Source organism: Borostomias antarcticus, assembly GCF_949987555.1.
Source record: "Borostomias antarcticus genome assembly, chromosome: 13".
In the NCBI taxonomy this organism is placed as follows: domain Eukaryota; kingdom Metazoa; phylum Chordata; class Actinopteri; order Stomiiformes; family Stomiidae; genus Borostomias; species Borostomias antarcticus.
Genome location: NC_140246.1, coordinates 4,149,297 through 4,164,711, shown reverse-complemented (window position 1 = coordinate 4,164,711; position 15,415 = coordinate 4,149,297). Strand labels below are relative to the sequence as shown.

Here is a 15,415-nt window from a genome sequence, read left to right as displayed (position 1 = left end):
GTACAGTACGGTTTCCTTTGTAATAGTTGCAATGATGAAATTAAAGCTATGTTGTAAAAAAAAAAAAAAAAAGACACAAAATGACAGTTATGTACAAATGAGTTGGCAGGTCAGATGCCATCCGTAAGATATGAAATACAGTAGTTGTGACGGTATTGGTTGTGGAACATATAAGGCTGTATGTTTGAGTCATCTCACATCAGTTTAGCTTGTTCACCAAAGACAGGGAGGGCCAGCCAGAGCTCACTGGATCCCACCGTTTGACGAAATACAGTAATATTCAAACACCAAAACTGCCACCACTCGAGCAATTTGGCTTTTAAAGCACTTTAAGGTTACGGGTCTCCTTTAAATGTTTACTTAAGGCGTCAACTGGAGTCCAGTCCAGATGTTGATAGAAACGGATGTGTTGATCAGTGGGGGGGTCATCCCTGTGATATATCTATCATTCACCTAACTGATTAAAAGCACATTAAGGTACAACATTTATAAGAGAATTGTAAAACCTCTAAAATCTTAGAGTTTATATCACCTCTCAAGACATTCTTGCTTCATACTCAATGAGGTGCACAATGGCAAACATTAAAGCTTACTTCTTATGAGTGGTGGCACTGGCTCTGCAGAAGCTCTGCTTATGTACACTAGATGAAGGCTGTCTGCAATGTCTGGTGAAAGAGACCACTTGAAGGGAAACTAATGATGAACATACTAGCCAAAAAAACAAGAACTCTTGAATTTATCCAGTCCGAGAAGCCAATTTTCGATGAGACAGTTTGCGCACAACAGCGGGACACGACAGTGACCTGAGGAGAGAGCTGTCAGTCTCCCTGTCTTTGGTGGTCAGGCTTCAGACTGCTGGGGCGGTGTTGTCGTGTGTGTGTGTGTGTGTGTGTGTAGGAGAGGGGTGGGGGTGGACTACAGTACGCGTGTCCGCTCTAGACCCCATGGCCGGTACATAGAAACAGCAGACGTACATTCTGAATGACAAAACCAGACCGTTTCAGCTCCTTTATCGCCGTCAACGCCTGGAGAATCAGTCACCAGGGCGGAGGGGGCGGGGGGGGGGGGGTTGGGGCGGGGCTGAGAGGAACTGCAGTGGCACTATCTGTGCTTTTAACCCCTGCAGTGCTGCCCTCACAGCAGGTAAATACATGTTGTTGTTGACATGTTGTCATGACAGATTTTTTTAGGGGGGGGGGGTGTTGAGGCCCATGTTTTTCAGGATGTGTGGATCCCAGAATTGAAAAAAAATCACTAAAAAATAATGGAAAAGGATGAAACGATTGTAAATGAAATACAAGTGGAAAGGCCATAAAAGTCAAAAGTAAGTGGTCAAGGCGGTCTTTTCCCTTTGAAAGACGTGACAGATGAATGAGGTAGAGGTTGAATGGTGTGGTTGGTTAGTCCTCCTCCCCCGACTCCTCAACCTCCTCCTCCTCCTCCTCCTCTTCTTCCTGCAAATAACAAAAGTTTGGCGGCGTCATTCCAGCGTTCGTCGACAGAGCGGCTATTCTCACACATCTCACACGTCTGTAGTGTACTGAAGCTGTGTCCAGAGCTTCAGTGCAGTACGTATATAAGAGCATGGGGCCGTGTCCACGTAGCGCCTTTTTCTGGCAGGGGAGGGGGGGGAGGGCACTGCGGAGCGCTTTGTCCCAGCTTCCATCAAACATGACGTAGTGGTGTCCAGAACGAGGCAACATTTTTGAAAACTGGCAGATAAAAATATCTCTGATGCGAGATATAACATCTTAAAACGTAACCAGTTAGCTAGCTAGACACAGTAGATAGTCAACTAATGATCACACGTCTCTTGCATCTGACAACTTGGCTGGATGTGTTTATTATGATATGATAGTGGCCTTTGAGATATCCTTTCACTAGCCGGGTGCAGGACTTGAGAGATGACTCCAGACAGCTGACGAGTCAAGCCCTATCCAATATCTGATTGGTTGCCGGAAAGGAGCGGCAGTGACGAGACCAGCGCCTTTCTGAAAAGTTGAGGTATTTTCAACTTTGAGCGCTCGGAGCGGCGCACTGAAAAAGACGCTGGGTGCTGCGCTTTTTTTAGGCGGCCGCCAACGCTCTCTCCTCATTGGAAAACAATCGAAAAAAGGTGCAGGCACTCAGAAAAAGGCGCTATGTGGACACGGCCCCTTACACTCCCGGATCAACTTACTGAAAAACATACGGGTAACAACATCACAAGATTAGTAAACGAGGCTGTGGTGATTTTCACGATGAAGAGGCGCTGACCGTAGTCCTCAGACAGAGGCACATAGGGTGGCACCGGTCAGAATGAGGACTCCTTCCTAAACAGACTGAAGCTGGCGATATGATGACTGAGGCTGCAGCCTCAATGCAAATGGTGAAATGGTAAACGGACTGCACTCAAGGCTCTTTTATCCAAAGCGCTTTACAATGGCCTCTCATTCACCCATTCACACACACATTCACACACCAACGGCGGCAGCTGCCACGCAAGGCGCCAGCCTGCTCACTGGGAGCAATTTGGGGCTCAGCGTCTTCGCCCAAGGACGCTTTCGACATGTGGACAGGAAGAGCCGGGATTCGAACCGCCGACCCTACAATCCTTGGACGACCCTCGGTCTGGAGGCTTTTCCCTGACTCCTCATTGATGACCACCGTGTCAAACAGGGGTGAGGGGGGGGGGGGGTACACCCCTCCTCGCTTTTCAGATTGAAATGGATTTCATTTTCCACATGGCTTCATTTTATTCGGGGAGGCTAACTGACACAATTTATAACCCTGTTCCTTTCCCAGGCCGCGGCCGCGGACCCATTCAGAGCAGGTCCGCGCCGAGAAGCTTGTCTGCATTATACGACCAAACCTCCATTCATTAGTGCAGCAGACACTTCAGCTGTGAAGGACCAGCTAAACGCTACCATGTGTGACATGGGCGAATGAGAGTGGAGAGGGGAGGTGGGGGGGGGGGGACAAAAAAAAGGCTTTAATCATATTGGGGCCATTCCTATGCCCCATTCAAAAGGCTTGCCGTCATTCTAAAAGGGATATAAATACAATTTAAAGTCTACCTCAAAACAGGCATTTGGGTACTTCGCAAGGCGTGAAGCACTCTAAAGGCAACGTCCTGAGGAGTCTTCGGTTGTGAGGAAATCTCTAATCGAGTTCATTGCCACGTTTTTCAGAACCGCGTTCTCGCGTTCACGCCGGCGAGGGGGGGGGGGGGGGGTCGGGGGGCGCGGCGAGACCGGAGCAGGGGCGCCGGCTCCCTCCGGTTCTGCCCGGCGGGCGCTTTTGAGGTCACGCTTCTCTCTCTCTCGACATAGATGTCAGATTCTCCGAGGGAATCACATCTCCTCAATGGCACCGCTTTGCTCAGGCTCCGACGCGAGGGTGGAATTCAGGGCTCGTAAAAAAAAATTAAAAACTAAAAAGAAGCAAACTTGGGAAATTTGAAAGAAGAGCCCATTTCGGCCATAATTACTCTCATTATGCGTGGCTTTGCCTGAGCTTCCCGTGTGGAGAGACGGGGGCTGATTGTTAAACAACAATAGTAATTTAAAGAGGCTGCTGCAAGTTCATTGTGCGTGCCCTACCCCTCAACCCCCCCCCCCACACACACACACACTCCCCCGCCCCTTTGAAGTAAATACGAAGGAGGCTGGGAAAAACTGGTAACTAGCAGTAGCGCAAACCTCATTAGGACCTGGGCTACGTGGGGAGGTCAGCTTGTAGCTTCCGGGTCAGGCAAGCTCCCCCCACCGCCCCCTGGCCCAGACCCGATGTATCAGAGGGGGTGAAAAGGGGGTTTGTACAGGGGGTTGGGGGGGAGAGGGGTGGCAGTGGGGTGGCAGTGGGCTGGGGCTGGAGGGGGGAGGGGGGCTGTGGGCTGAGATAAAACAGCCTATCAAAGTGGGAGCGCTCTGTGACATTTTTATGGGTTGCAGGTCCCAGGGCCACCTCGGTCCTGTTCCCACATAGCAGCAAATCAGAGCCTAGTTATGCATTCACACCGAAAAGTGGTCCGCACCAGCGAACAGAGGGAGGTGCGTGGATTCCTGGTGTGTGAGGGGAAAGGGGGGGTGGGGGGCACGGGGGGGGGACTCTGTACCCCTGTGTCCTTTTTTTTTCTTTTTTTTGGCTCACTCATTACCTATTTGGCATTTATTCCCCTAAGTGCTCTCACCAGCTATTCACAACAATGCGCAATTATCTTTGAGACGTTAACAGTCCTTAATGAGAATGGCATTAGTCATAAGGAGGCGGAGGTAAAAAAAAAAAATCCTAGTGGAAAAAAGACAGGAGGCTTCTTCTGGAATTTCTCGCCTAAGGGGCTGATAAATTGTTCATGTTTGGTTTTTTTTTTCTTCCAAAAATGTAAAGTAAAAACAACTTATAAGCTTCTGTAAAAATCAAAGAGTTGCTCTCATGTTGTTGAATTTGCAGCTCCCCTCTGGCCTGTGAAACCCCCGCTTTACTACCAACACAGGAAGAGTAAGTGTTGCCACGGACACACTGATGTTCACAGGCACAGTAAAAACAAAACAAGTGCTTGAAGCAAAATATCAATCTGTCACCTCACAAATAACGCAAACAGATTAACCCAACTGTAGGTGAACTCCTTTAAAGAAACACTCGCACATTGTATTGTGTGTGTTCCAACGTTTCTAAATTAAAGTTTCAAAATGAACATGCCCAGTTGTGCCCCCATTGTGGGGTTTTAGGTATGGCATTATTACAAAGGCAACCTAGAAAAAAATGAAAGCTTTACACCAAATTGCTTGTCCATCTGTGAGGGTATTTGTGAGGGAATAGGAGAGGGGATTCGAGGGATTCCTTGCATAGCGGAGTAAGATTTACATTATCCTTGATGATCGTCCATGCGGGTCTCCAGTCAGTGAGGAATTATCCCCTCTCCTCACTCATTCAGGCTCTAAAGAACCTAGAAACACCCCCCTCTCTCTCTCTCTCTCTCTCTCTCTCTCTCTCTCTCACACACACACACACACACATATCTTCCTATCCTCACAGACCCTAAGTGACCCCTCTCTCACACACATTCTTTACCTACAGTACTCCCCCCTCTCCCCATGAATGCTCTACTATTCACATTCACCAGCCAGACAATAGCTTGATTGTGTTTTGTTCATTATTTGATCATATTTATGTACAACTATAGGCCCCATTTAGACTTCGTCTTGAGATGTGTCCCGTGAACATAGTACGAGTTTTGATTGGTAGATGGATAGGAAAGTTAGGTATATAAGGAAGTGGGAGGGTGTAAGATAATAATAAAAATGTCCATACCTTTATTTTTTTCTGGACCACTTGCTGTGGCTGTAAGATAAAAGAGAAAGACCGGTTACAACTGCATCTTTTTCCTGTTTCATGAATACATTAAATATACAGCACACGTCCTGCTATTGTCTGTGTTTTGCTGTGCTTATTGCAGTATTGAAGTTGAGGTTGTTGCAGCAGTGTGGTCATTGCATTCAGTTCAAGATTCAAGATCAGTTTATTGCCATGTATATGGTTTACACCTACTAGGAATCACTGAGAACACAATAAGAACTAAGTAACAGAAGCCCCATAAACGCCTGCCCGTCTTGTTGTAATCTAATGATATCGCCGGGCCTGTCCCCCGAGCAACAACGACACAGTCGTTACACACTACACACGGCACGGCGATCTAGAGAACGAGTGTGACACAGTTGTGTCAGGACAGCGCTGCATTCACAGCGTGGTGGTGGTGGTGGTGGTGGTGGTGGGGGGGGTCCTGTCCTGAGCAGGGGGAGGAGGGTGGGCGAACAAAGCTCAGATTGTGCCGTCTTCACATTACATCACAACCACCCAGGGGCCGCCGCCACACAGGAAGTAACTCTAAGACCGGCGCTTGACAGCTGAGGGCTCTAAATAAAAAAATAAATAAAGTAAGAGTCCCCCGTGTTTGAGAACCGCAGCCAGCCACTGTGCGTAGCGTAGCGCACATGCTCTCCCACCCACCCCCCCAACTATCCCCCCTCCCCCCAAAATAGGATTGTTCTGAACAGCTGGCGGTTTCTGTGCCAGCTCCGGTCGGCGTGCCAGCAGGCGGTAACACAGTAACAGAGTCAATGTCAACACCGGATGGCCCCGGACGAGGAATGCGAGCAGCGATAAAGGAAAATTGGGAAGATGATGCATACATTCCGAAACGGGGACTGGAACGACAACAAAAATAATATGCTCTGAGAACCGCGCGAGACGCTCCCAGATACCGTGCGCGCTCGGCGAACCGCGCAAGGCGCTCCCAGATACCATACAGGGACACCTGTCTCCTCCCAGATACCATACAGGGACACCTGTCTCCTCCCAGATACCATACAGGGACACCTGTCTCCTCCCAGATACCATACAGGGACACCTGTCTCCTCCCAGATACCATACAGGGACACCTGTCTCCTCCCAGATACCATACAGGGACACCTGTCTCCTCCCAGATACCATACAGGGACACCTGTCTCCTCTCAGATACCATACAGGGACACCTGTCTCCTCCCAGATACCATACAGGGACACCTGTCTCCTCCCAGATACCATACAGGGACACCTGTCTCCTCCCAGATACCATACAGGGACACCTGTCTCACTCCCAGATACCATACAGGGACACCTGTCTCCTCCCAGATACCATACAGGGACACCTGTCTCCTCCCAGATACCATACAGGGACACCTGTCTCCTCCCAGATACCATACAGGGACACCTGTCTCACTCCCAGATACCATACAGGGACACCTGTCTCACCCACCGTCTTATCGCATCTCGGCTGCAAGGCCGAACGAAGTAGCGTCTGTATGCGATGGCCTCTAAGCGTTTTCTTTTACCAAAAGAATACAAAACTGAGAAGATGCTGAAGAGTATTGCCCCAAAACATAACGACTGCATCTGGTTTTAACCTTTATTTTACACCGGTTATTCTCATTGAGATGAGCATGAATCTCTTGCAAGGAAGACCTGTCCAAGATGACAACGATTAATGAATGGCGCATTCATTAAGCTGGTTTAGATATTGATTCAAGCATTCGTTTATAGGAAAGATGTTGCAAGAGAGCATGTGAATACCATCAACATAACTAAGCCCTTCTGTAGACATCCAGCTTAGTCGTTGTCATGGCCACACAGTTTGCGTCAGTGTTTTATGTCTGAATAAGCCATGGCATAATACCGGCGATCTACGCCTCAAAAGAGATGCGTGCCACCCACAGATAATGTTAAATTCAAGGTAGGTGCGTCACCAACACACCCACTCACCCAGACAAACTCTGAATGTCCTTTTGTGCATTTTAAAGTTATTCAGAAACCATTCGTACTTTCCACTCTCTTTGTCAAACTGTCTCATTTCCATGCAGATCATTCGGTTCCTGGAAAAACCTCTTTTCCGTTCAATATTACAGATTACGTGGTGACATAATCAAATAAAATCATGCACTCAAGAGATCATGGAATATGGAGTATGGATAAGAGTATGGAATGTGTGCTGGCTTTACCAACATACGGTCAAGTTCAGATTTCCTGGTCAAGTGAAGGATATGATGCGCTGGTCAGCCTCAAACCAGGTCACTGTGTAGGCTACTGCCATGACGCAGGTTCTGGTTTGAGTCACCAGACCCACAAAATAAGTCACGACAGTAGCTGTGATTGTAACGCTCAGAATACTCTCCCTCTCCACGTCAAAGTTACAAACTTATTTCCTTTCCGCCACATGTGTGAGATGAAGCCTTCCAAAATAGCTGGTGTTGAAACCCTATCCCTTTAAGTACAGAAGCCCCTCTCACTCTCTCTCTCTCTGCCCAAATCTGAACCCCTCTGCCTTTAACACAAAAGGGAAATCGCAGCATTGTCTTTCACAAGGCAGCACCCGCTCTTTGATGTGCTCTCGGCCTCCTGACACTATGAATTACTTTTAGGCCCCAGCCAGCAGCTGTTGGGACCTGTGTGTGGGGAAGGCCTGCCCGTCGACCCACCGCCTGGGACCCGCGCAGGGGACCGCGGGGGCGGTGCTACACGCCAAAGGTACCATCGTACGGACTCGGCTTGGGCTCCCGGAGGTACGGTACACCCCCCCCCCCCAGACACGACGCCCGGCTACCCCATCACAGGCTGTAACACAACACCACCCGCTTCCAAGAACGCGGTGCTCTGGGCACTCTGCTCAGTGAACCACCCACCCACCACCACCACCAGCCCTGTCTGGAAGAGTCGTCCCCCGTGATCAAAGCGAGAGATGATTTCTCTGCGTTAACCCGCGCTTAGTACAGCACGCCATTCACAAACCCCTACTGCCTTGTGTAAGGGTCAGCTGGTGCACCCGCCTCCCATCCCAGCGTTCGAAGCAGCACAGTTAGCTGTGTTCCAGCTCTCCATTGTGCCTGTAAGCGATATCCTTGACTTGAATCCTTTCGCCATTTCTTCTTTGTCTGACTTGAGGAAGCCTGCCTCTACGTTATCTGCGATGTTATGAAATACGGCCTGTGAAGGGTACAAGAATGCATACTTCCTCACCTGTTTACCTGATTAAGTGTTTCTATGCACACAGGTTCTATGTTCTAAGCCCGCCGTGCAGGTTCTACAGTATGTTCTATGCCCGCCGTGCTGAGGGAACGGAGCTCCCTTCTCTGTATGACACCTTTTACGCTGAAACTGTCTAGAACATAGACGCGTTAAGTTCACGTTGCATGTCTATATCTGGCCTACCACTTTGAATTACAGTATAATCAGCCGCCACAGTGCCCCCTTTGGGTCAAAAGAAGTACCCATAATTCAATGTTTAATGCTTAATGTTAGCTGTTAATGGGGTTGTCTGCTAAGATGGTGATATAGTCATGCACCTCAGATCAAAGTGTCTTTAAAAGGACAGGGGATAAGTGCTAATTATCATGTGAGAAACGTGCTCGTGCTGTTTGCTCTGGGTTAACCGTTACTGTGGTCCGTGCCCTTTGGACCTCTTTTTGAAGGGAGCCGGTATAATTTTGTCAAGTTAAGTTCGACCCCTCACAAACACGGGGCCATAGGTGGATGTGTTGTGTCTGAATACTTCGGGAATGGAATGCGGGAAGAGAACTTGGTCAACTGTGACGCCCTAAACGTTTTTTTTTCAACAGCTTTTGCATTTTATACATAGCGGACCAGTCATGTCCAGAGAAGTGCACTGCTATTAAAATCCATATGTTTAATTCTTTGCCAGGCAGGCCTAAGGATTAAGGCTGGTTGGAATGTTCAGCTTTGTCATTTCTAGACACGACGGCTGAGCAGTTATGAGAAAACAGAGAAACCTCCGCCATACGGGAACAGGGCAAGAGGATGGAAAACAACTTCTGCAGAGGAGAAGTGCAGCGCGGTAGGGCAGACTGTAGGGCAGACTGTAGGGCAGACGGTAGGGCAGACTGTAGGGCAGACGGTAGGGCAGACTGTAGGGCAGACTGTAGGGCAGACGGTAGGGCAGACTGTAGGGCAGACTGTAGGGCAGACGGTAGGGCAGACTGTAGGGCAGACTGTAGGGCAGACTGTAGGGCAGACTGTAGAGCAGACTGTAGGACAGACTGTAGAGCAGACTGTAGGGCAGACTGTAGGACAGACTGTAGGGCAGACTGTAGAGCAGACTGTAGGGCAGACTGTAGGGCAGACTGTAGGGCAGACTGTAGGACAGACTGTAGGGCAGACTGTAGGGCAGAGACTGTAGAGCAGACTGTAGGGCAGACTGTAGGGCAGACTGTAGGGCAGACTGTAGGACAGACTGTAGGGCAGACGGTAGGGCAGACTGTAGGGCAGACTGTAGGGCAGACTGTAGGACAGACTGTAGGGCAGACTGTAGGACAGACTGTAGGGCAGACTGTAGGGCAGACGGTAGGGCAGACGGTAGGGCAGACTGTAGGACAGACTGTAGGGCAGACTGTAGGGCAGACGGTAGGACAGACTGTAGGGCAGACTGTAGGGCAGACGGTAGGACAGACTGTAGGGCAGACTGTAGGGCAGACTGTAGGGCAGACTGTAGGGCAGTCTGTCACCTAACGAAAGGACAGAAATGAGAGGAAGGAGGGGGGGGGGGGTTAAATGATAATCGAAGTGTTGAAAATAGCTAAAAACTGCAAGCTCTTCATAAAGATCCCTGAATCTTCAAGTGTGCATTCAATTTCAAAAAACCTTTATCTCCTGCAATTTACTTCTTTCTTTTTCAAATGGGCATGCAAGTGGACAGCCCCCCCCCCCCAAAAAAAAATCATTAGAATATGTTTCAGATTAAATACTGTGTAAAATGTAGGGCTTGTTAAAACCCGAAATGCCTACCATTTACACCGTTAAATTTTAACGACTTTGCCTAATAGAGCACTTTCAGCGAGTGAACATTTCAGTTCTCTGAGGCCTATGGTACTCTGGGAACACTTTTCCGGGGGCCTCGTCTAGAGACCTGTCTTGGTGTGACGCATGTCAGTTCTGAATGCGGAGAACCTTCAGGGGTAGTAACTCACCAGCTAGCCAACGCCACGCTGTTTACGGACGCCTGTGAAGCACATGCAGCGCTGTCCGTGGTCTACTAACTCGTCATATGAGTGAAGACATCGACCGGGCAAAACACTAGCGATGAGATGACGTGTCAGACCAGCATTGTAACCCACACCCCACCGCCCCCCAGAATATATACTTGTTAGTGGTCGTCCCGCTATCGCCTGGGCGCAGAAGTGGGGGAAATGATTGAAGATTTACGGGAGCGAAGCAGGAAGTCGCAGGGCTCGGTGTTGGGGAATGAGGCATCGCCCAGCCGGAGACCCCCATCAGCTAATCCCCCCACGGCCCCGTCTGCATTCATATAGGGCTTTGTAGTTTAGACATGCATTCCAAAATGGGCCTTTAAGGTGGAAGATACACAGAGAAATCCATACTACCTCCATGGTCAAATTAAAGGCGGATTCCCCAGGGTGGGACTGGGGAGGGAGGTAATTGGACTCATAAAGATAGAGATGTTTTTGGAGACTTTCAGAAGCTACGACAGACTTGCACTATCAGAGAGAGAGGGAGAGAGAGAGAGAGAGACGTCTGTGTCAATTAAGGACATGGTTAATTAGCTACTTCTCAAGGGAAGCTGTAGAGTGCCAGTGGCTTATCGCCACATCCTGCCCAAGAGGGAAAAACAAAAAACAACAGCCACGGTTTGACACCGATCAAATAAAAAATATGCGAGACCTACATGCTCGGCACTAACCCTAACACCTAAGGAATAAGACAAAAGAGTGCCTGATGAATACTAGGTGATAAATACTAGGTGATGGCTACTAGGTGATAAATACTAGGTGATGGCTACTAGGTGATGAATACTAGATGATGGCTACTAGGTGATGGCTACTAGGTGATAAATACTAGGTGATGAATACTAGGTGATAAATACTAGGTGATGAATACTAAGTGATAAATACTAGGTGATAAATACTAGGTGATGAATACTAGGTCATAAATACTAGATGATGAATACTAGGTGATGCATACTAGATGATAAATACTAGATGATGAATACTAGGAGATGAATACTAAGTGATAAATACTAGGTGATGAATACTAGGTGATAAATACTAGATGATGAATACTAGGTGCCGGACAGAAGTGCAAGTGAAAATGGAAAAGAAATAGCGAGCACACATGAACCTTTATTCCCGCCTCAGTGACGTTTCTCCAGCCCTTCTTCAGACAAGTGTTCATGAGAGATTTATAGTGTGCAGACTTTTTTCCCCCAAACATCTCAGTGGAAACGTCAAAATTTTAAGATTTTTAAGCTTTCTAATCCATAATGTACTATCTACTCTGGACCAAACTCTCAACGGCAAGAAAGGTGCCAGACTTGTTTCAGGACGCCGTGCTTCCTTGTACACTGCCTCCCCTGCGCTTTATCAAACGTTTTATTTCAGACAGGAGGAGAGGCAACAAGATAAGCAACCCCCACCGACAGCCAGTTAAATCTTGTTCCACCGTCGGCACCTTTCAAGTCCGTCCTAACCCCGACAGCTTCCCAGTAATCAGTAGGTCCCCCCACGTGGTGGGTGAGAGCTCAGAACCCCATCCAAGTGTGTTGCTGTGTGGGTGTTGGCGTCCTCCCCTGACGGCCGACTGATCCCAGGCCGTCTTCCCCCCCGGACGGTTCTCACCACTTCGGGTTGGGACGCTGAGTGAAGGGAAGGAGAGGAAGGAGAGCTCTCCCCCCCCCCCCCGCCCTCCCGGAGCAACGACAGCAGAAACCAGAAAGCCAGAAAACCCACATTAATCTTCCGGCTATCCCAGAGAACCCGCCCGGCCGCCCCGACCGCTCGTCTGCTCCTGTACTCTCCTGCTCCTTGATCTCCGATCTCACGAACCCTCTGGCTGATCAGGATGCAACTCTCAAACCCCTGATTAACTTTATGTTGTGATCGTGATGATGTATTGATATTTGGAACAAAGGTGACCCCACACCGATTCGGGAATGCGATGTGAAGACAGGGCGCATACTGTAAAAAAGCGTTTCATTGCTATCCTGTCATCGACCTCGGGTGATTCATCTCCTGCTGTAACCTTATACGGCGACTTTAGAACCAGAACGTGCATTGTTTTAACTGCAGCGTATCTTGCACGGAGCCACCCTGGATGCCAAGTGGATGATGTAAGGTGCTCAGCCGGCTCCTGGCACAGGTAGTCTGGCCGCGGCTCACAGAGAGCAGCTGCAAGTCGAGGCAGCGCCAGGCCGGCAGCGTGCCGGAGCAGAGCCGAAGCCAAGATACATACAGCGCTGTACGCGCAAAATAATCACGCTCTCGCAACCTGGCACGCCTTCACCAGCTTCCCCCTTCACCGCGCGTCACTCAGGAGGATACGACAATAACCAACTCAGGCCCACCTCGCCCCCTTTTTTTGTTGCTTTGGCGCCCGGGGGGGGCGTCAGATTGGTAAGGCCCTGCCCCTGCGCTGTCTGTTGTCCTTTGTCACTGACCCCGTCTCCCCCCGGGGGGGACCTTCCACAGGGTGACGTATCCAGTAGTCCCAGACAATCTGCGCACAGACAGGCTCCCTCTCACAGAACTGGAACCAACCTCCCGTCCCCCCGAGGGAGACTTCCTACAAACACTTCCTTCTTTCCTTTTTTTTTTTTTTTTTCTCTCTTTTTTTTTTTTTTTCTTCTTCTGAATTGTTACTTTTACAACTCTTCTGAGACCCAATTCTGTGGAAGTAACAAGAAAATAAATCTGCTGGAGGGTGTGGGGCTATTTTTGACGGGGAGTGGGTGTGTGTGTGTGTGTGTGTGGGGGGGGGGGGGGGGGGGGGGGTCGACCTCACTCCTGACCCCAGAAGGATTCTGCACATGCGGGCCTCCCCAAGTCGGACCAGCTTTGCCTCCCCTCTGTCATTAAACTTGACCCCGTGGGCGACTTCCCTATGTGAGCGGGCGGTTGGGTTCATGGCTCGCCGGCAGACGAGGAGGGATTATTAAACATGATCTGGAATCGGGCGACACCTCAGGAGTCACTGTCACTCACGTCGCCTTCTGTGTGAGAGTCTCGTTACGGGTTCCTCGCGCACGGAGCCTGTATTGTCTGAGTGTCTCCAGGTCAGACGCTCTCTACCATGTAAGGGCATGTCATTCTGTTGACTTACTTCTGTTTTTAAAAGATTAGAGCATTCTGTTCTGTTTTAAAAGGGTAGGTTTCAGCAGGTTTTTTTGGGAGGTGGCTGTGATCTTGCTGTGACATGCATCAAAGTGAATTACAAGTCAAACCATCAGGAAGATGTCATAATGTGAAGCGCTTGGAGCACCTGCAAGAAAAGCACGTTAAAAATCCTAGCAATTATCACATTAATCACTGCTAACCCAAAATGGACACAAAAAAAGACAGTTTCAAGCATTAAATTGTCCAAAGCACGCTTTACCAAGAACTCAGAGACTCTCTCTCTCTCTCTCTCTCTCTGTCTCTCTGTCTCTCTCTCTGTCTCTCTGTCTCTCTCTCTGTCTCTCTCTCTCTCTCTCTCTCTCTGTCTCTCTCTCTCTCTCTCTCTCAGACCTCACAGCAGAGCCACCCAGTGGCTTCCCCTCCCCCATCTCCCATCATCCTTCAGAATAAAGGCCACATGTTCTGTTCAACTGGAGGTGGAAGTGGGGGAGACCAGCCAGGGGTCTCTAGGGGTGCGGGGCACAGCGCTGGCTTTGTGATCTGCCTGGACTACCTCCACTACTTCAGTTGATCATGAAAAGATTCCTCCGCCAAAGTCGCTCCTTCTTCCACCGTGTCCACTGCCCCCCCCCCCCCCCCCCCCCCCCCACGTCCACACACACCCTCTCACCACCACCAAGCCCCCCACCCTGTAGCCCCCCACCAACCTCCCCTACCAAACAGAGCTATGAATGGCACCTATCAGGGCCCAGCTAAACCCTGCGATTAGGGGGAATTTGCCGAAGGGCCCTTTGTAGAGCAGAAAAATGTCTGCCGAGGCAAGGAATGTGGAAAATTCCTGGCAGGACAAGCAGCCTTTTGTTAGGAGGGTTTTGGGGGGTGTTCTAGAAGGAAAGAAAGGCGCAGACAAATTGGATCTGCTCCGTTTAGGAGCCTCTGCTGTTTGAAGTGAAATCAGTTCCCAGAGTTTCTCAAAGGAGAAAAGAGTGAAGTGAAGGAGGGGGGGGGGGGGCAACGCAATAATTCAGGTTTTAGTTTTTCTTCCATGCAAGTTTCCACTTTTGAGTTTTCCTCAGTGTTTAAAAGTGTTGCTTTTTTTCTCCACAGAGAACTGTGTCAAGAACAGAACCGTGAGATCAGTCGGAGACTCTAAAACATTTATAGTTCCCATTTCACTCGGCCAAAGATCTGTTTTCCGTTACCTGAACCAAATGTAACTGATAAAAACCGATGAACGTTATCGACTCAAATGTTGTTGTACCCCCCCCGCCCTCTACAATCTCAATCTTCAAGTGGAAGAACTACACCGTGTTGTGATGCATAATACATGGAAAAGTTGCCCTAAATATGTTGTCTGTCTTGGAACCATTTGATGCAAATTCCTCCGTGGTTCTTTTCAAAGCGTCAGAGTTCAGTGAGAGGGAAGTGGTGCGGGCCAGCCGGTTCCCTCACCGTCATTACAGGCAGAGAGCATCGCACATGTTATGGATTAACCTGTCTTGCCTGAAACAGCTCACATCCTGTCTCATAATAGTAGCAGCAGAAATACTCTAATGACATAAATGTCCATATCTATTTTGGGAATTTGAAAAGAGCGGCATCGCTGGAAGGGAATATTTGTACCCACGGGCCGTCTTTGTGGAAGTGTCTGACCTAGAATAACAACACGCTCGCTCACACACACACAAACACACACACATTCCCACAAGAGTGGATAGCTTTAGGGTTGTTCCCTTTGATTTGGTGTCTGCTCATTGGGCGGC

The 15,415-nt window shown here is 49.2% G+C and overlaps 1 protein-coding gene across 2 annotated transcripts in view; it reads right to left on the bottom strand.

The window, feature by feature from the left end:
- Positions 1-1,400: 1,400 nt before the first annotated feature.
- Positions 1,401-15,415, bottom strand: part of hmga2 (high mobility group AT-hook 2) — a gene marked incomplete at both ends in the record, with an annotated part of 28,656 nt that continues 14,641 nt past the window's right edge. Inside the window, 2 exons of one of the 2 annotated variants that reach the window (XM_084447610.1) lie at positions 1,401-1,454; positions 5,293-5,322. In XM_084447610.1, coding sequence (XP_084303736.1) covers positions 1,401-1,454; positions 5,293-5,322 — 84 coding nt within the window. The remainder of the gene's footprint in view (positions 1,455-5,292; positions 5,323-15,415) is intronic. The other variant, XM_084447611.1, reaches the window with a different exon arrangement.